The sequence below is a fragment of the Hyperolius riggenbachi genome, chromosome 5 (genome assembly GCF_040937935.1).
Source record: "Hyperolius riggenbachi isolate aHypRig1 chromosome 5, aHypRig1.pri, whole genome shotgun sequence".
Lineage (NCBI taxonomy): Eukaryota > Metazoa > Chordata > Amphibia > Anura > Hyperoliidae > Hyperolius > Hyperolius riggenbachi.
The window spans coordinates 435,630,196-435,651,778 of NC_090650.1; the positions used below are offsets into that span (position 1 = coordinate 435,630,196).

The 21,583-nt window shown below is 46.0% G+C and overlaps 1 protein-coding gene across 1 annotated transcript; it reads left to right on the forward strand.

Moving 5' to 3' along the window:
• The first annotated feature begins 5,812 nt into the window (after positions 1-5,812).
• Positions 5,813-11,544, forward strand: LOC137519229 (E3 ubiquitin/ISG15 ligase TRIM25-like). Its single transcript, XM_068238099.1, has one exon. It carries the CDS (start codon positions 5,816-5,818, stop codon positions 7,400-7,402), a length of 1,587 nt encoding a protein of 528 aa, XP_068094200.1. The 5' UTR covers positions 5,813-5,815; the 3' UTR covers positions 7,403-11,544.
• Positions 11,545-21,583: the final 10,039 nt, after the last annotated feature.

Below are 21,583 nucleotides of genomic sequence, written 5' to 3' on the forward strand. Positions count from 1 at the left end.
CTTTAACATCGATTTTCTCAAAAACTATAAGGTCTTTTTGAAAAAAAATTTTTTCCTCTTATTCCTCCTGATCTCCTTAATATATTCTCCAAATTTGAGGCTCTTAGCATTTAAGGGGGATTTGCTATTAACCCTTAAAGTCGGCGGCTTTTTTATATTATACGGAGCGTTACGGTTTAACGCGAAATTACGGTAGCGTTTAATGCGAAATTACGGCATGATACGACTGTAATGCGAAAATTACGCGAAAATTACGCTTACGCGAAATTTCGCGAAATCCTTCTTCATTACGATTATGTACTTACGGCCATAATCGTAATTACACTAATTACGCGAAATTTCGCAAAATCGTAATTAGGTCATTACGCTCATCTCTAGGTGTAAGTCACTGGGAATTTACCGTACTCTTCATAAACACTGCAATGTTACCTGTGCTTAGTGAATATTAGGGATGGTCTGAAATGTCTATTTCCGATTCCGTGGAAATTCCGCTTTCCGCCAATACTGATTACCGCTTTACACCAATTTCCACATTCCGATTTTCTGCCAAAATTTCCACATTCTCTGATTAACTAATTCATTCTAATGGTGCCCATACATGGTACAATTTTTTCATTTTTTTTTTGATTGGATAATTTTGTTCGATTATTCCATTAGATCAAATATAAAGATTTTTCCAGCATATCCGATTGGATTTTTATTGAAAAAACGGGATAATCGTTCGGTTTTCTTGATTGAAAAAAAGAATGTTTTTTAACTTTCATTCGATTTGATCATTTTGGTTGAATAAACGGTATAATCTAATGTTTTTATTGTCCTAGTGAAAGCTGCTCCACCAATATTCCACCGCAACCGTCCCCCTAACCCCCAGCCCTGGCGCACTACCCATACTTGCAACCTCCAGAGGGAAACACGTGCCACTGAACGAAAATGGAGGAAAACTCGACTAAACCAGGATTTCTTACAGTACAAGACTAATCTGCTGCAGTTCCACACTGCCCTTGCTCATGCGAAGCAGGAATACTTTACCAAGCTCATCGGAGCACAAGCTTCCAATCCCCGGCGTCTTTTTGGCTCCTTCAACTCCCTGCTTAAACCCACCCCCCACCTTCTGTTTCCTCCCTCTCTGCCACAGATTTAGCCACCCATTTCACCAACAAAATAGTCTCCATCCGTCAGGAAATAACCAATCTTCATTCTTCACCTCCCACCCGCTCACAACCAACTCCTCCTCCACCCTATCCTCTACTCACCTCCTTCACTCCTACTACCACTGAGGAAGTCAACCACCTACTGCAGACTTCCCATACCACTACCTCCCCCCTTGACTCTATCCCTTCTGATCTACTTCAGCCTCACTTCACGGATCTGGCTCCAGTCCTCACTACCCTGTTTAACCTCTCCCTATCCACAGGCACCTTCCCCTCAGACTTCAAGCAGGCCACGGTACTGCCCCTGCTCAAGAAACCCTCCCTCGACCCCTCGCTACCCTCCAACTACCGCCCGATCTCTCTCCTCCCCTTTGCCTCAAAACTCCTTGAGCGTCTGGTTCACAAACGCCTGACCCAATACCTCAATGCCACCTCACTACTAGACCCACTGCAATCTGGATTTCAGCCTGCCCACTCAACCGAAACGGCTCTCGCCAAAGTGGTCAATGACCTTGCCTTAGCTAAAGCTGAAGGTAAATACTCCATTCTCCTCCTCCTTGACCTTTCAGCAGCTTTTGATACAGTAGATCATCCCCTACTCCTCCAGTCCATGGGCATTCACGATCTCGCCCTGACCTGGCTTTCATCCTACCTCTCCAACCGCTCCTTCACGACCTCCTTCAATGAGTTCTCGTCCACCCCCAACCACCTCTCAGTGGGAGTCCCCCAAGGCTTGGTCCTTGGCCCCCTACTGTTCTCCCTATACACATCCTCCATTGGCAAGGTTATCTCCTCCATGGGTTTTAACTATCATCTGTATGCAGATGACACCAAAATCTACCTCCACACCCCTGACATATCCACCACTACCATGGACAAGGTCTCCTCCTGCCTATATGCCATCTCCTCCTGGATGTCCGCTAGGTTCCTGAAACTAAATCTAGACAAAACGGAATTTATTAACTTCCCACCCCGGTCATCCCTGGACCTCCCAGATGTGCAGGTCACTGTTAACCACACTACCATTCGCCCTACCTCTCAAGCCCGCTGTCTGGGTGTCACCCTGGACTCCACACTCTCCTTCACTCCCCACATCCAAAACCTCACAAAGTCCTGCAACTTCCACCTTCGTAACATCTGTAAGATTCGCCCTTTCCTGACCTCTGCCACCACCAAACTCCTCATCCATGCCCTCATAATTTCCCGCCTCGACTACTGCAATGCCCTTCTGTCTGGTCTCCCTATGACCCGAATAGCCCCACAGCAGTCCATCATGAATGCGGCAGCCAGAATTATCCACTCCTCCCATCGCTCCACCAGGGCGGCTCCCCTCTGTGAATCCCTCCACTGGCTTCCTTCCTATCCAGTCCAGAATCAGATTCAAGATATTGTGTCTGACCTACAAATCCGTCCACAAGACCTGTCCAACCTACATTTTTGATCTTACTCAGAGATACACACCAAGCCGCTCACTCCGCTCTGCCAATGAACTTCGCCTGACCGTCCCCCGCATCACCCAGTCCCATGCACGCCTCCAAGACTTCTCAAGAGCCGCTCCAACGCTATGGAACTCCCTATCTCCACCCATTAGGACAGCCCCCTCCTTCAACACCTTCAAGAAGGCCCTCAAAACTCACCTTTTCACTCTGGCCTACCACCCCTGGGCATGGTCCTCCTCCTTTTGTGTCCTACCTGATCATGCACCTCCATTACCGTGAACCCACTAGGCATTACCTGGTACTCATACTGTGCTGCATGATCTGGTTTTCTTGTATTCCTGTATTGTCATATTGCTGTATGTGACCCCTAAATATTGTCTGTAACCTAAATTAATGTCCAGCGCTGCGTAATATGTTGGCGTTTTATAAATACAATAAATAATAATAAAAAATAATAATTGTTCTGTGTATGGGCACCATTAGTCTTCTGATTGGCTTAAAATGATTGAATATCGGTAAGCAGATTTAAAGGACAACTGTAGTGAGAGGTATATAGAGGCTGCCATATTTATTCCCTCTTAAAGAGACCCAGAGATGAACTAAAGTAAAGCTCTGATACTTACCCAGGGCTTCCTCCCGCCCTATAAACACATCTAAGTCCCACGCCGTCCTCCCGCGGTCTGCCGTTCAGCTGCAGTGAGCCCAGGTAACAGGCTCAGGAGATGCCAGTCTGGATCTAATGCGCATGCGCTGTATACCCGGACTGACGTCACTGAGCATATGGGACTCACACATGTTTATGGTGCAGGAGGAAGCCCCGGGTAAGTATCAGAGTTTAACTCATCTCTGGGTCACTTTAAGCAATACCAGTTGCCTGGCAGCCCTGCTGGTTTATTTGGCTGCAGTAGTGTCTGAATCACACCAGAAACAAGCATGCAGCTAATCTTGTCAGATCTGACCATAATGTCAGAAACACCTGATCTGCTGCATGCTTGTTCAGGGGCTATGGATAAAAGTATTAGAGACAGAGGATCAGCAGGACAGCCAGGCAACTGGTATTGCACAAAAGGGAAAAAAAAAACATGGCAGCCTCCCTACAATTGTCCTTTAAGTGAAAAACCACATACGCTGATTGGCTTAAAATTACCAAATTTCGGTAATGCGGACTCTCCGCCAAAATTTCCGTCTAAACCCGCTTTCTCTGATTGCTTTATTCTTTCGAAGTCTTCTGATTGCCTTAAAATTTCAGTAAGCGGATTTTCCACTGGAATTTCTAAATCCGCTCACCGCACTAGCTTTCTGATGCGGAAATTGTGGAAATCCGAACGAGCATCCCCTAGTGAATACCCCCTAATGTGCTTGTCTGTCACTTATTAAGTTATTTGTCGGTATTGTTTAATGACCCAGCGTGGGGGTCAAAATCCTGAGGGGGGGGGGGGGGGGGGACACTAAAGTCAAGTCTTGCTCAGGGCCGGCCCTGCCCATGTCTATACTGATCTCCCCCAATGTAACTCCTCCTACAATTTGTGCAATGCCCAATGGGCATCATCTGCCATAAACCAGGGAAGTGAATGAGGAATAATCCCCCAGGGAAAGGTGATCCATAGTAAGGCAGCCTGGAGGTGGAAGAGAGCCCCGGCCTGACGTGTGTTGTGGTTCTCCACTGCTTCTTCAGGGTCCACAATCCACGGATTGCAGCAGGCTGGCACCACTAGCAGTATCTACTAGGAATACTTTGGAATGGCCGTGTTTAGCATAGCTACTAACTGTCCCTCTTTTGGAACCAAATCACCCCCTCCCCCCCCCCCCCCCCCCGTTTCTTCCTCATTTGTATCTCTTTCCTGATCGATGTACAGATCTGTGTTAATATATGTCTTTAACTGACTTTAAACTTTATTTCCAACAATCAAATTGATGTATTTCTTATTTTCAAATGTTAAATATTAAGAAAAACTAATGATAATAGAAAAGACCATTGTGGTTTGAATGATGAAACTACATGTTTTGATTCTGAATTCTTTGTGATCTGCATGGTCAGGAGTGTGAGGGGCGTGGTTAAAGGTGTGACAGGGGCGTGTCCTAAAGTGTCCCTCTTTCTTATTTCAAAAATTTGGGAGGTATGTGTTTAGCATTAGGTCAGCAAGCTGAATTTGTTTTTGCTGTTAGTCCTTGCGAGAGCTGAACTGAATTATCGTGTTTCAGTAAATGCAGAGTTTCCCTTTAGGATATAATTGCACATTTTCAAACCATTTCTAGCTGCAACTGTATTGGGGGCGGGGCTGTAAGGTTTAGGAAGCTTTCTGCTCTGCAGTTTAGTGTGTTTGTCATACAGAGTAGTGTTGTCCGGATCATGAACGATTCGAATCTTTGATCCGAATCTATTTTGTGAGTCGAATCATCCGAATCATCAAAATGAGTGATTCGGATCGCAAAAGGGGGCGGGGCCAGGAGAGACACGCCCCCCTCTCAGCCGGCAGCGGGGTCCTGGAAGCAGAGCTGAGATGGATCGCTCTGTTGGATGGGAGGCAGCCTTGCAGGGAGACAGGTAGATGAGAGAGAGGGGACATGGGTGCCACTGCCAGATATGTGTAGAGCACACATACTGGCTGCAATGTGCTGCTCATTATAGGCTGGCTGTTCCGTAGTGCTGCACAGTGATCACATTGGAAACATTTGGCTCAGCACAGCTCAGTAACTTTGCAGGCACTGTGATTGATGTGCAATATGATCCTCCTGCACTCGCTCTAAACAGCTGCACTTCACTTCTGGGAATGCTTTCTTTCACTGTGCGACGTTTGCATTCAGAGTATACAGATGAGCATATAGGTGAAATACATGTAAAGCATATGATTGCAGCATGTGGGTATTGTGTGCAAACAAACATTTCTGCTCTCTGCTCGTCCCTTCTCCCTTCTCTGTCCACTCCCTGCCCTCTGTCCATCTTCTCCCCTTCTCTGTGTGTCCACCCCCTTCTCCTGTCCTGCTAGTCATTTCACCCCCAATGCTTCGGTAGTAAAATGATCCGAGATTCGGATCAAAGATCCGGATCTTTTCAATGATGTGATTCGAATCATCCGGATCATTGAAAAGATCCGAACTTCCCATCTCTAATACAGAGAGGCTGGGAGGTTCTCTCCCCCACACCCTGTACAGGAAATGTGAGTCACCTTCTAGTTTCTGCACTTCTCAGACTTTCACTTTCATTTCTCTCCTCGGCTGTCAGGAATGGCGTCTGCTGATCTGAAGAAGGAGCTGGACTGTTCCATCTGTCTGACCATTTATACAGATTCTGTGACCCTGAGATGTGGACACAACTTCTGCCGGCTCTGTATAGATCAGGTGTTGGATACACAGGAGGGGGCTGGAGTTTATTCCTGTCCTGAATGCAGAGAAGAGTTTCAGGAACGGCCGGCACTGCAGAGGAACATAACATTGTGTAACATTGTGGAGAGTTTCCGCTCTGCTCAGCCAGACCAGGAAGAGACTGGAGTCTTCTGTACTTACTGTATTCACTCTCCTGTACCGGCTGTGAAGTCCTGTCTGATGTGTGAAGCTTCTCTGTGTGACAATCACCTGAGAGTCCACAGCAAGTCACCAGAACACGTCTTGTGTGACCCCACCACTTCCCTGGAGAACAGGAAAGGCTCCGTCCATAAGAAGATATTGGAGTATTACTGCCTTGCAGATGCTGCCTGTATCTGTGTGTCCTGCAGTTTGGCCGGAGACCACAAGGGTCACAATGTGGAGACACTCGATGAGGCTTCAGAGAAGAAGAAACAGAAACTGAGAGATGATCTGCAGGAACTGATCACTAAGACAGAGGAGACTGAGAAAGAAGTCCAGAGGCTGCAGGAGAACAAAAGTAAAGTCCATGAAAAGTCATCTGGTGTAACAGAGGGAGTCACTGGCCTGTTTAGAGACCTCAGGAGACAGCTGGACGACCTGGAGAAGAGAGTCCTGAGAGAGGTTTCCAGGCAGGAGGAGCAGCTTTCTCTGGCATTGGCTGATTTCATTCAGCAGCTGGAAATAAAGAAGGCCGAGCTGTCCAGGAAGATGGGTCACATTGAGGAGCTGTGTAACATGACTGACCCACTGACTGTCTTACAGGAATCACACACAGGTGACTTGTGTGACACTGAGGAGGGGGATAAGGGGGACAGAGAGAGACCTGATGGGTGGGATCTGGATGTGGCTCTCATCTCACACACATTATACACGGGGTTATCTGATATAATAGCCGGGGTAACTGGAGGCTGCATCATACAGGAGGCTACAGACATAATACTGGATATAAACACAGCTAATAATTATCTACATATATCAGATGACATGAAAATTGTAGCCATGTCAGATATCAGCCAGAATCGCCCACAAACACCAGAGAGATTTCAGGGATACTGTCAGGTGATGAGCAGACAGAGTTTCTCCTCAGGGCGACATTACTGGGAAGTGGATGTCCGTAAATCAGACAACTGGTATGTAGGAATGTGTTACCCCAGTATATCCAGGAGAGGAGAGCAGTCATGGATTGGAAATAATAACAAGTCCTGGTGTCTGTGGAGGTATAATAATCGGTGTTATGTGGTACATGACAGTAAATGTATCCGGTTACCTGTCAATGTCTCCAGTAATAGAGTCGGGATATATCTGGATTATGAGGCGGGGCGGCTGTCCTTTTATGACCTGTGTGTCCCGATCAGACACCTCCACACCTTCACTGCTACCTTCACCTCTGAGCCCCTCCATGCTATATTATGGGTAGGAGGAGGTTCTATAAAGATATGCGGGAAGAGAAACAACCAGGAGGTGTGAGATAATGATGATGCGTCACAGCTTTAGAGGCGCGAAACGGCTGTAGACTATTCACTGCCTGTACCTCTCTCTGTCCTGCTGGTTTGTGTCTATTTTTGATGAACAAAATTTTAAATGGATAAATAAATGTTTTAGCTGGATGTGCACCAGTACTTTTTTCTTCCTTTTGAAGTTATTATCCTGTGGACTGGTGAGCTGCACTCATAAGCTGTGTATGTTCCTGTGCATGGACTTTTTTCTTCTTTTTTGCAGATGTGAGATAATATAATGTAGGGCAGCTAATATAACCTTTATTCATGTATTATACCTGCTGCATTTACAACAGGCTCTATGAGGGCTGGTGCACGCCGGAAGAGCTTTTCTAAGTGTTTTGTGATTTTAAAAGCTCCTGCTAATGTTAGGGTGACCAGACATCCTCCATAAGGAGGACATGTCCTCTTGTTTAGCATGGTTTCCTCTGTCCTCCAGGCACTCCAAAAGTTCATGAAAATGTCTTCCTTTTACAGAATCAGAAACAGTTGACTGCATGTTACTTATTACATATGTGATATACATGAGATATGAGATACATATGAGATATAGTGAGATTGTGCAGACTTCGCCTTCCGTTACCACGTTATCAATATTTATAACCGTAAGAAGTGGGAGCGTGGCAACACTGTTTATATTCCAGTTCCAACAGCGCAACTAACCAATACTTTTTGTAAAATATCAAATGAAGAAGAAACAGAAATGTCTAACAGAGAAGTTGCAAGTTTCCTGATTGTCACAAGACAAAATGTCCATGTTCTAAAGCAGGACGAAAAGAAACTGTCACGTATGGCATTGGTACTAACCAGAGATGGATTAAGATGTAATGGGGCCCTAGGCAAGTTGGTTAGATTTGCCACCCCTTTGTGGTGCCTTTGGTAAGCTGAAGTGGAGAGAGGTCAAAGAAAGAAGCAGGTGGGCCTCTTGACACCCTTTAGGTCCTGTTTCCACTACACGCAGAATGGATGCAGAAAAACGGACTCCAATGAATTCCTATGAGCCTGTTTCCACTAAACACAATTTTTCTGATGCAGATTTTCCCATAGACATTCATTGGAGTCAGTTTTTTCTGCATCCAATCTGCGTGTAGTGGAAACAGGCCCTTAGACCCCTGGCACTTGCCTAGGTTGCCTGGTGAATGATCCTGCTCTGATGGTGACCGTGGAGTTGGAGTTATTTGGTCATACAGTATTTGTTCTCCTTTCTAGCGGTCTCTGTCCTCCTTTTTAGCCGACCCCATCTGGTCACCCTAGCTAATGTTATCCTATGTGTGTGTGTTCACACTGGAGCAATGTGATTTTGTAAAAATCCCCCACAGCATTGCATTAGCAAGAGCTTATAATATCTCTAGCGTTTAAAAAGCACTCCCAGTGTGCACCAGCCCTTACTGTACAGCAACCAGGAGATCTGAACATCTGTCTTTTTTGCTCTAAATAGTGAAGAGAAGGGAAGCCTTTATCCAGTTTATATTGCTGTCGGTGATACCATAGAGAGGATTTCTCTCCACTTCCTGTCTCACAGACCTAACAGGAAGTGAGAGCAAATTCCCCAGAAAAGGGTGGAAATCTCTCCTCAGACAGATATCACTGGAACACGTGTCCCCATATCCTCCTCTGTGCGGCAAATTATTCCTGCAGCAAGATGGGTGTTTCTAGACAATCTTACCATGGCAACAGTACTCCAAACAGAGCACACAGAGTACAGTTGCCATGGTTGCACAGAGGAGTAAATAGAGTTGCTATTAGTATTTGGAAATTGTTAGCCGGCTGCAGAGTGAATAATAATTTGTAGTAACATTAAATTGCAGAGAGACTTGTGCAGCACTTTTCTATATTTGGTAATTTATAAGGAAAGTGGAATTTCCCGGTAAGGGAACATTTATAATGAGAGAGGGACAGAGGCTCCTGTAATAGAGATGATTGGTGGGGGCCTATTTCCACTAGCATGCGTTGGGATTCACATGCGGTTTAATGCATTTTTAAATTGCCATATGTGTTTTCATGCAAAAATTTGCATATGCAATTTGAAAACTGCCTAGCAACAAGACGACAGGCAAAAGGAAATGGTGTTGTGCATTGTGGGTAAATTCACATTCGCAACGCGAATTTTAAGCATTTGTAATGTGAATTATATGCGGCACATTGACTTACATTAGACACGATTCGCATCCAGATCCCACCCGCAGGTGGAAAATGCAGCTTACCATCCAGATTTTTTACGCACCGCATAACGTACAAAAATTTGCATTGAATGGAAATCGCTCCCTTCACTAACGTGCTGCATTTTGGATGCGGAAATTTGCATGTGGGATCCACGTGTTGTGTAAATAGGCCCTGAAGCTGAAGGGGGGATCCAGATTTGTCCTTCCATTGTCTGACCTGTACATGACAGCTGCAATGTGATTGGCTGATAACAGCAACACAGGAAGTCTTTACAGACCCATTGTCTATAGAACATCTGCAGTAACTGTGATGTTATATATTGTAGGAGAGAGTCAATCACTGCCACACACTGGAGGCCTGAGAAGGACACAACATACAGATGTGCAGATTAGACTGTCAGTTACGTCTCTCATACAGGACGTCACACGAGTTCAGCCGCTCATATTTTATATGTATTTCATAGAATGTTCTGTAGATAAACATTTTACAAAATATAAAAGTAAAATGCTGCTGCACCAGTTTATAGCTTCTCAGCGACCAAGAGCTGCCTGATCACTTCCCCACTCCTCCCGCCCATGTCTTATATTGCATATATGTATGTAATATAGCTTTATTTTAATAACAGGATGAAGAAAGTAATATAAAAACAACTGTTGTTTTTGCTAAAGAAACAGGCAAGGTATTTGTGACAGCAGTTTATAGCTCCTCCTCCTCTCCTCAGTGACTAACAGCTGCCTGCTCACTTCCCCACTCCTCCCACCCGTGTCTAATGCCACACCTCCCTACTAGAGACTAACAACCATGATAGGCTATCAGGCAGCAGGGAGGCGTGGCTTCAGCTGACAGAGCAATCACTCTCCCTCCTGTATGCCCATGTGACTAAAGGGGGAGTTTTTCAGTCTGACTGGGAGTGAGCAGGCAGCTGGAGGTCACTGAGGAGGAGATGAGGATCTATGAGTTGGTGCAGCAAGTCATTTATACATTGATTTATGTGTAATATAAGATAATGCTGTATGATGTGTATAGAAGCTGCGGAGTCACCACAACACATCTAGAGGCTGTTGTCATCTTCTGGCCCAGAGCAGTTGTCACATCTCAGCTCTGTCTCTATTGCTTCAGCCACAACTTCATCACCGCTTATAGCTGCTACAGGTGACCATACACTGGCAGATGGCCGCCCGATGTGTCCAACAGACAGATCCCTCCCTGATAGAGATCTGATCATAGAGGGATCTGTTCCTGCCACACACTGTGCAATCTATGGAACCGCCGCAGCAGGGCTGGCTGACCTCCCCCCCAGGTCTCCCCATCTAATAGTGATCCCCTGGGGTCCCCTGCAGGGCGCCTGTCCTCTGTGACCCCGCTTGTCCTCTGGGACCACGCACCCTGTAGGAACCCGGGATCACTATTTTTTATGGGAGACCTGTGGGGTCCGCCAGGAAAACTTAGATGCACACTTCCCCCCCCTTCCTGGCCAAAGCAATCAATAATTATGATTGATGTTAGATGAATATCATTCAAAATTATGATAATTTGGGGGAGGTAATCAGGTGTATGAATCCAATGGGAGGATCAGTGTATGGGCACCTTACAGTGACACTGAAGAGAAAAATACTCATATGATGAATTGTATGTGTAGTCCGGATAATTAATAGAACATTGGTAGCCAAGGAAAGAGTCAAAAATTTTATTTCCTATTATATAGCTTTTTTTTTCTACAACATTGCGTCATTCTGTCATATTTACAGTTTACAAACCACACTCAGTATTTTAACCACTCGAGGGCCGCAGTGTTGAACCCCCCTAAAGACCAGGCCTTTTTATTGTTAATTGGCCACTGCAGCTTTAAGGCCAAGCTGCAGGGCCGCACAACACAGCACACCAGTGATTCCCCCCTCCCCCTGTTCTCCCCACCAACAGAGCTCTCTGTTGGTGGGGTCTGATCCCCCCCCCCCCCTGTGTTTATTTTTATTTAATACATATTTATGTTAGTGTTATTTTGTTTTGTTTTTTTGCTATGCCTCGTTTTTGTTTATATTTGTAAACCCCTCCCTCCGCCCCAGCCAGCCAATCCTGCGATCATCTGTCCAAGGGGACAGCCGTGTCACATGACTGTCCCCAGTACTGTGCTGGCTGCTGATCGCAGCGCTGTACTAACAGAAAAGACGGCGTCACCGTCTAACAGTCTTCCGAGTGGCAATCGCCGCTCTGAGACTGCAGAGGGGGCGGAGCTCCGCCCCCCCGAGCAGGAGATGCGCGAGCAGCCTGCGTGCGATCTCATGCAAATCAGAGCCCCAGGACTTGACACCAATTGGCGTTAGGCGGTCCTGGGGCTGCTGCCCATTGGCGCGGGGCAGTCTTTAGGTAGTTAAATGATGAAACAGAGCAGAGGTAATGACCCTGAACTTCCTGGCAAAAAACTTTACACAAGTAATAGTGAGAGACAGGTTGAGATAAGTGCTTCAGAAAACAGCTCTGTAGCTGGTCAGAGAGCTCAGAGACGCTATTTTGCATAGATAGCTGAAGTTTCTTAATTTTTCCTTTACTGGAAACAATATGAGACTCCTATCTGTCCTACTAATGTTCTATTTCTTAGCTGTACTACACATACATATCATTATATCATAAGTTTATTTTCATTTCAGATTCCCTTTAATGAAAGTATATAATGAATATACTATACAGGTTACAATTTCTTTGTGGGATTTTTGATCACAAACTATTTTGCTTTATTATCATTTTCAGGGGGAAAAGAAGGGGAAAATTCAATTTCTCAGTTTTTTACCTATTATAATTGTAAAATAAATAGACGACTGTGGACAGTGGCGTAGCTAAGAGCATTGGGCCCCAGTGCAAGTTTTACATTGGGCCCCCAAGCATTTTATACATAATTCATATGGTGCAACCAAACCTGCCAAGGACATCCATAGCATGAGAGGTTTAAAGGGAACCTTAACTGAGAGGGATATTAATGTTTCCTTTTAAGCAATACCAGTTGCCTGGCAGTCCTGCTGATCTCTTTGGCTGCAGTAGTGAGTGAATCACACACCTGAAACAAGCATGCAGCTAATCCAGTCTGAGGGCTGGTGCACACCGAGCGGCTTTTTCAGCGTTTCTGCAGCCGCTTGCGGATGTGGATCCGCTTGGTCAATGTATCTCAATGGGGTGGTGCACACCAGAGCGGGAGGCGTTTTGCAGAAACAAATCCTCCCGGGGTGAGGCATTGGATTGCGGAGGCGTTTCTGCCTCCAATGTAAAGTATAGGAAAAACGCAAACCGCTCTGAAAAACGCCTGTTCAGAGCAGTTTTGCCAGCGTTTTTGTTACAGAAGCTGTTCAGTAACAGCTTTACTGTAACAATATCTGAAATCTACTACACCAAAACCGCTACACAAAACCGCAAAACGCTAGCTGAAACGCAGCAGAAAAAGAAGAAAAAGCGTTTCAAAATCTGCTAGCATTTTGCGGATCTGCTAGCAGGTTTTGGTGTGCACCAGCCCTAACTTCAGTCAGAGCACCTGATCTGCATGCTTGTTGAGTGGCTGTGGCTAAATGTATTAGGCTACATACACACATCAGACCATAGTCTTTGGAAAATGAAAGATCACAGACCAATCTTACCACCCTTCATGTAGTATGAGGGCCATACCTACACAGTCTATTCTATGGAGCTGAACTCCACATCAGACAGAAATCTTACCCCCTTCCATGTAGTATGAGAGCCATACTCTGCACAGTCTATTCTATGGAGCTGAACTCCCCATCAGACAGAAATCTTTGCAAGATGCTGCACACAAACATGCTGTACAGACACAAAAGATCAGTATCTGCAAAAGATCTGTTCCTGCCAAAAATCCATTCCTGCAAATTGCATTCATAGTCTATGGGATCTGCAGATCATCATACACACCTTGTTTAACTGACATTCATCTGCAGATCTGAAAATCCATCCTGGTGGATCTGATCTGCAGATGAATGTCAGTTAAATCATGTGTGTATGATGATCTGCAGATGAATGTCAGTTAAACAAGGTGTGTATGATGATCTGCAGATCTCATAGACTATCATTGCAATTTGCAGGAATGGATTTTTGGTAGGAACAGATCTTTTGCAGGTACTGATCTTTTGTGTCTGTACAGCATCTGTGTGTGCAGCATCTTGCAAAGAGTTTTTTCTGATGTGGAGTGCAGCTCCATAGAATAGACTGTGTAGGTATGGCTCTCATACTACATGGAAGGGGGTAAGATTTCTGTCTGATGGGGAGTGCAGCTCCATAGAATAGACTGTGTAGAGTATGGCTCTCATACTACATGGAAGGGGGTAAGATTGGTCTGTGATCTTTCATTTTCCAAAGACTATAGTCTGATGTGTGTATGAGCCTTTAGAGACACAGGATCAGCAGGAGAGTCAGGCAACTGGGATTATTTTAAAAGGAAAAATCCATATCCTTCTCAGTTTAGGTTCCCTTTAAAGGGGTTCTGTGGGGGTTAAAAAAAAACAAAAAGCGTCACTTACCTGGGGCTTCTACCGGCCCCCTGCAGCTATTATGGCCCACGCCGTCACTGAAGCTGCCTCCGTTTGTCACTGCCGGTAAGCCGCTAATTATTCATCTAACTAGACAAATAGCATTGCGGCTGCGCGGCCACGTGCGTCCTCGCTCCGGCGTGCGTCATTGGGAGCTTACTGCACAGGCGCAGTACAAAGTTTTCTTGTACTGCACCTGACCAGTAAGCTCCCTTTGACGCGCGCCGGAGTGAGGACGCATGTGGCCGTGCAGCCGCAGTACTATTCGTCTAGTCAGATGAATAATTAGCAGGTTACTGGCAGCGATGAACGGAAGCGGCTTCTGTGACGGCGTGGGACATAATAGCTGCAGGGGGCGCTATAAGCCCCAGGTAAGTGACGCCTTTTTTTTTTGTAACCCCAACAGAACCCTTCTGTAGGAGGGGAACGGTTTGCTAATTATTACCACTATTCAAAGCACATATAGAAGTGATCATTACCAGCATAGCACCATTAAAGAGGTAATACTGCAGCTGAGGAGCGCCCCTAGTGGCCCCCTCTGGTACAAGGTCCCCGGTGCGGTCGCAACCTCTGCATCCACTATTGCTACGCCACTGACTGTGGATAAAACTGCATTTGTTGTATTTGGCTGTTTTCTCCCGATTATCACAGCACATGAATCATGGAGCTGCTGCAATGTATGGTGACGGGATCTGATTTACAAATAAAGGAATATTTTTTTCTGCTCTGTGTATTTTTTTACATTTTTTTTTTTATCTTGAAGGGGATGTGGCCTGAAATGGACATGGTCATAAAAAGGAATACATGCAAAAAAAAAAAGGCGTCTGGAAGAAAGGACACAGGGGATTGCTGCTAGTGTTCACTATGTGTTTACTATTACTATTTTACTGTGGCTAAACCTAATCCTAATCTTACACACAACCCTCTGTCTGCCAATGCCTAACCCTAACCCTCCCCTGGTGGTGCCTAACCCTAAGACACCCCCCCCCCCCCCCCCCCACGGTGATGCCTAGCCCTATGCCTCCTTCCTTGGTGGTACCTAATCCAACCACCTGTCTTCCAATGCCAACCCCCCCCCCCCCCCCCGCAGCTGCTGGAGAGATACGTAGAGGGCACGATGACATCAGTGATGGGACCCAGTTCCCGAAGCTGTGGGCCGCGGAGGACGGCGGCGTGGGAGCAATCCAGGCGCATGGGGCTGGAGGAAGTCCCAGGTATGTATAAAATCTTTTTAATTTTGTCAGCTCTGAGTCCCTTTAAGTATCTCCTCTTTAAGTATTAACAGAGTTTCTAGTTCTGTAGGGTTTTTTTTTCCATTAAACATGTTTTATTGAAATTTGAATTATAACACAAACATCATTACAAAAGTACACAAAGGTACAAAACAATAACAGAAGGGGTTTTAACCACCATATAGTGTATATACCAGGTGATAAGCATATAAAGGTCAGTAATTTATATATCATGAATCTATTGCAGTGCTTGCCTCTCCAAGTCTGTACCAGCGTACAAGGGGGGAAGCAGCTGTAAAGGTTCCGAGACCAGTTAACAGAGCTAAGCTTCTATGTACCTCAATGGTTGCTTTTGTGATCACTGCTTATATACGTGTTAACCTTAGATGAAAGACATTAGAAACATTTCACCTGGTGGTATCATATAACATCATACAAAAACTTACAACTAACAAAACATATGAACATATAACAGATAATATATATCCTTAGACGTTATTCTGCTGTTTTACTTCTCTCATTTGAGGGGGGATGTACTCATGTCTATACCAGAATTTGGTATTCTATAGAATAGGATATTGAGTGTAGGACGGGCTGAGTTTGGCAAATGAGGGATCTCACTTAATACTTGTTTCTATTCCTAGTGTTATAGACGTATAGGGTCAGAATAGTTTATTCTATTCCATCTGGCCTCGGAGGGAGATAGTATGGAGGAGTCTTTGGACTTAGGCATCTGGATCTGATCCTATGTTCTAATGAAATGTTTTACATACAAACATTTAAGCTGTGAAATGGATGGGATATCCTCTGATTTCCAGTTTTGAAGAGTTAAGGATCTAGCAGCTGCCAGTATGTGAAAGACAATTGGTCTGTGTGTTGGGGTTATATCGACCATTCCTACATTGAGCAATGCTAAGGATGGGGGGGGATTTGGCTAGTTGTATTTGTGAGGGAGTGTAACAAGGATTGCACTTTAGACCAGAAGACTTTTATTATGGGACATTCCCACAAAGTGTAGAGGAGGGTTCCTACTTTACCACACTTGCGCCGGCAGTAATGAGATTGGGTGGAGTCGAAGGCTGCCAACTTCCTGGGTGTAATATACCATTTTAAAAATCTTTCTGTAGGAGCTCCCAGTGGGATATGCATCTAGAGAGTTTAGAAGCTAGGTTAAATGCTGTTTGGATCTGTTGGGTGGAGATATTAGTATTTAACCACTTCCGGATTCCGGGTGGTTTGGCTGATCTGTGCTGCGGGGGCTCTTCAGCCCACAGCACAGATCAGAAATCGTGCAGGGCGATCAGACCTCCCCCCTTTTTTCCCCACTGGGGGGATGTCCTGCTGGGGGGGTCTGATCGCCGCCGCGCTGCTGTGCCTAGCGGGGGGGGGGCTCCTCAAAGCCCCCCTCCGCAGCACTAGCCCTCCCTCTGCCTCCTTCCCCCCCTCTCCCATCCCCTGTGTGCGGCGCAGGACGGAAAGCCGTCCTGCGCCGGATAGGATAGGCTTTAGCCTATCAGATGCCGGCGATCCCCGGCCAATCAGAGGCCGGGGATGGCCGATCTCTACGCAGCACCGCCGTATATATGTAAACACCAGGGAAGATCTTCCCCTCGTGTTTACATTTACCCTGCGAGCCGCGATCGGCACACCCTCCGTGAACTGACGTCCATGGAAACCACTTCCGGATTCAGGGGCGTAGTTAAGCGTACGCAGAATCCTGAAGTGGTTAAATCAAGTTCCCAAGATTTGATGTATTTTGTTAAGGAATTGTTATTCTTTTCCATACTATATTGGTACCATTTAGACATACCTCCTTTAGCAGTAGTTGTATTGTTTAGTAGTAAATGGATTTTTGGAGGCAGCTGGAGAAATTGGGGTTTGTTAGTAATGGTCCAATGTTTTAATCTTAAGTGAGTAAATATTTGATTATTGGGTAGATTGTATTGGTTTTGCATGTGTGAAGTTTAGAGGGGGTCGCAGCCAGCACGCAGTACACAGATATATAAAATAAAGTCCGTTTATTGTGCAGCAGAAGATAAACCGCTTTAGTTCAGAAGTAAAAAGTGGAAAATAAACAGTCAGCTTACTTCAGCTTTGTAGTATAAAGTCCAGCATGTTCAAACAAAGTTTCTTTTTTCCATCAGGCCAATGCCATACTAACAACAGACCAGCGTATGGTTTGGCTTCCATCAAGTGATCTCCAATATTCCTTGTCAGGAGATTCTGTAGCAGACATGCTACTGCTCCAACACCTCTCCTCAGACTGCCTGTGAGGCTGCTTCTTATGCATAAATTAGCATCTGATCAACACCACATTAGTGAGGCTCTCAGCCCCAATGACAACCAGGTGTGTACCTAGGTGGGATGGGAAGGCCCGCCCTTCCTTCCTTCCCTCCCATCCCAGGAGTCCGGCCCTGAAAAGAAAAAAACACAAGCAGCAACTGCTTGCTGCCACCAAAATCCGGACTCCTTTCCTAGGACCACACAAGGTTTTAAAGGGGAACTGAAGAGAGAGGTATATGGAGGCTGGTATGTTTATTTCCTTTTAGACAATACCAGTTGCCTGGCAGCCCTGCTGATCCTCTGCCTCTAATACTATTAGCCATAGCCCCTGAACAAGCATGAAGCAGATCAGGTGTTTCAGTGGTTCAGACTTATAAGTCAGATCTGACAAGACTAGCTGCATGCTTGTTTCTGGTTTTAATCAGATACTACTGCAGAGAAATAGACCAGCAGGGCTGCCAGGCAACTGGTATTGATTAAAAGGAAATAAACATGACAGCCTCCATATACCTCTCTCTTCAGTTCCCCTTTAAAGGGACCATAGTCCAAATACCGGGGAAATGTACCTCCCATCTAATACCCAGCCCCGATGACCCCTAAACATGTCTGCAAATTCTTTTATAGTTTCCCCATCCCAAATATCATTTAATAGGCGGAGGCCTCTGCTCTTCCATTGTAAAAAGGATATATCTTTTATTAATGGGGCTATTAGGTCTAGTTCAACCTGAAGAGGCGAGCTTGCTGGTTCATCATATGAGGATGACATAGTTCTGTAGGTTTATGTGACCCCAATATGGGCCATTTGTAATCTATGTAGTGACACAACGGAGTGTATCTGAATTGTTCTGCGTTTTAATGCAGAAAATGCCACTTTTTTTTCTACTCTGCCAATTATATGCAAATTATATGCAGCAATGGTAACCTAAATGGCGTAATCTCTTACCCAGCTCTGTATAGGTGACACAGTTGCTGTCATACTATTTTACTATTAAAGTGTAAAATACTGATAGTAACTATTTCCGTACCAGCAGTCTCTGCCCCCTTAAGGACCAGAGACTGCTGGCACGGTAAAACAGCGCTTTCCGATAAATCGCGGCAATCATCCGTCGTCCTTGCCGGTCACGCCGTTCTATCTCCGCCGCAGGTTTCTCTCTCTGCAGTCAATATGACAGCAGAGCGCTGTGCGCCGGTCAGGAGCCCTTTTCATTGGTTCCTTACCCTGCCAATCAATGTAAGGCAATGGGATTAGCTTTTAGTGATGACAGGGTCAGGAGCCAATGAAATCGGTGGTCTGAAGTGTTCTGCGCAGAAGCAGAACTACTGCGCCTCCACAGAACACTCCGGACCACGTCAGCGGAGGCGCAGTAGATGCTGACCTTGCAATCTGTAACGGACGGGACCCTGTGCCACCGGCGGGGAGCGGAGCTGCTGCAAGGGACATAGCGGCTGCCAGGTGCTGCAGGAAGCCCCGGGTAAGTAATTATTATTATTATTATTATTATTTTTCTCGGACCTTCACTTTAAAGAACAACTATCAATAAGCAAGTCTTCTAAAACTACAATGTGCAAGTAATGTCTAAGTATTTTTTAATAGCTATGCAAGCATGTTCCTACTTTTCATGTTCAAAATTGGAGCCAAAATCTGTACTTTGGTTTTTGTAGAATTTAGGTTACCCAGCAAGCTCATGGTGAACCAGAACTCCCAGGAGTGTGTAAGGGGCCAAAAACCTTCTTACTAAAATGCTATGCAAAACAGAAGTTTGTTTTCCAAAAACAGAAGGTATTTGTGATAATTCAGGTTGGAGTGAGCTCTGAGGTCTCCCACAATGCATCACTGCTGAATATGCAAATTATACTTTTGTTGTGCCTGCAAGCTAGCCACACCTCCAGAACCGCTGGAATGCAACCAGCCCTCACTCTTTCCCCCAGACTCTCACTAAAGCTGCACACACAGCACATCTCTGGGTAAAGGCAGCATTACTTATGCCAGTTGTGTATTAGTGCAGCCCGCATTATCTAAGTAATGTGCGTGCTGCTAGTGTCACATGTGCTGCGCAACTGGTGTAAGTCACAGTGAATTTACTGTGCTCTTCATACACACAGCAATGTTACCTCTGCATAGTGAATACACCCTAATGTGCTTGTCTGTCACTTATTTGTCGGTATTGTTTAATGACCCAGCGTGGGGGTGGAAATCCTGAGGGGCACCAAAGTCAAGTCTTGCTCAGGGCCAGCCCTGCCCATGTCTATACTTATCTCCCCCAATGTAACTCCTCCTACAATGTGTGCAATGCCCAATGGGCATCATCTGCCATAAATCAGGGAAGTGTATGAGGAATAACCCCCCATGTCCAGGGAAAGGGATCCATAGTAAGGTAACCTGGAGGTGGAGGAGAGGTCCGGCCTGATGTGTGTTGTGGTTCTCCACTGCTTCTTCAGGGTCCACAATCCACTGATTGCAGCAGGCTGGCATCTCTAGCAGTACCTACTAGGAATACTTTGGAATGGCCGGGTTTAGCATAGCTCCCAACTGTCCCTCTTTTGGAACCAAATCCCCCCCCCCTTTTCCCTCTGTAACAATCTTACCTTCTGGCGGCAGATCCTCCGGCGAGGTCCGGGCGAGCGGCGGGTTGCCGCAGCCGATATCTTCTGGCGGCATCCCCGAGATCATTCCTTTGCCATTGTCTTCCAGCATGCGTGCGACCCAAAGGTCGCATCACGCACGCGAGTAGGAGCGAGCCTTATAGGCTCAGGAGGAGGGTCAGGGAGGATGGTAAAAGAAGTCACAAGTGACGTCACTGATTGAGGGTGGTTTCCGGAGGTTTTGGAGATGTACTTAAGGTCAGTGAATTCATTCACTCACTGGCCTTGATACTAATCAGTTTGCTGGTTCTTGGCCCTAGCTAGCTTCTGAGCTACATCATATATGGTGGTACTCGCCATATATATGTACTCCAGTTAGTCAGTCGTTGTTAGTTGATCATTGATAGCTGTAAATTGTAATTTACCAGGAAATCACATCTATTGTATATTTATCTGTGTACCGACTTTTGCCTGCCTTTTGACTCCGCTATTGCCTGTCGATTTTGTATCTCAGTCATCTGATTCCTGTTACTGACTCGGCCTGACCTTGACTCTGCTCTTGTCTGATCCCTGTAATATGACTGACATCTGATACCCGTTACTGACCCGGCTGCTATTGACTACGATTAGCCTTACGACTTTGTACCTCGAGATTTACTTGTGCACGAGTATAGACTGGTCTAGACCTTATTATTGTATTGTATATTCCTGTGTCTGTTCTCGTCACGCACCAGCATGACACCCTCTTTCCTGATCGATGTACAGATCTGTGTTAATATGTCTTTAACTGACACTAACCACTTGCCGACCGCCCACTACCTATGGGCGGCGGCAAAGTGGACCCCGCAAGGACCGCAATACGCCGATCGGCAGTGGCTCCTGCGGGACTAACTGGCCGGGGATCGCACGCTGGGATATGCGCACATCCGCCGGCAATAGGCTCCGCCCACCCGTGACGTCAACCCGACGGCCGTTTGGAAGCGCCGGCGGTTTGTTAACCCCCGATCTGCCGCATAGTATGTATAAAAAGCATATTATACAGGCTGCCTCCTGCCCTGGTGGTCCCAGTGATTGAGGGACCACCAGGGCAGGAGGAAGCCCCCCTAGTAAGCACCCAAACACACTGATTCTGCCCCCCCCTGCCCCCTGATTGCCCACAGCACCCCTCAGACCCCCCCTGATCACCCCCTCAGACCCTTGTTTGCACCCAATCACCCCTTCTTCTATGAACTCCCCATACTCCTAACAGAATACCTTTGGGTGTGTTCTTTCTAAAATGGGGTCACTTGTGGGGTTCCTATACTGCCCTGGCATTTTAGGGGCCCTAAACCGTGAGGAGTAGTCAAAATGACCTGTGAAATCCTAAAG

What these genes read in the sequence shown, in the direction of transcription:
- LOC137519229 (XM_068238099.1), top strand. Translation starts at nt 5,816, where the DNA reads ATGGCGTCTGCTGATCTGAAGAAGGAGCTGGACTGTTCCATCTGTCTG.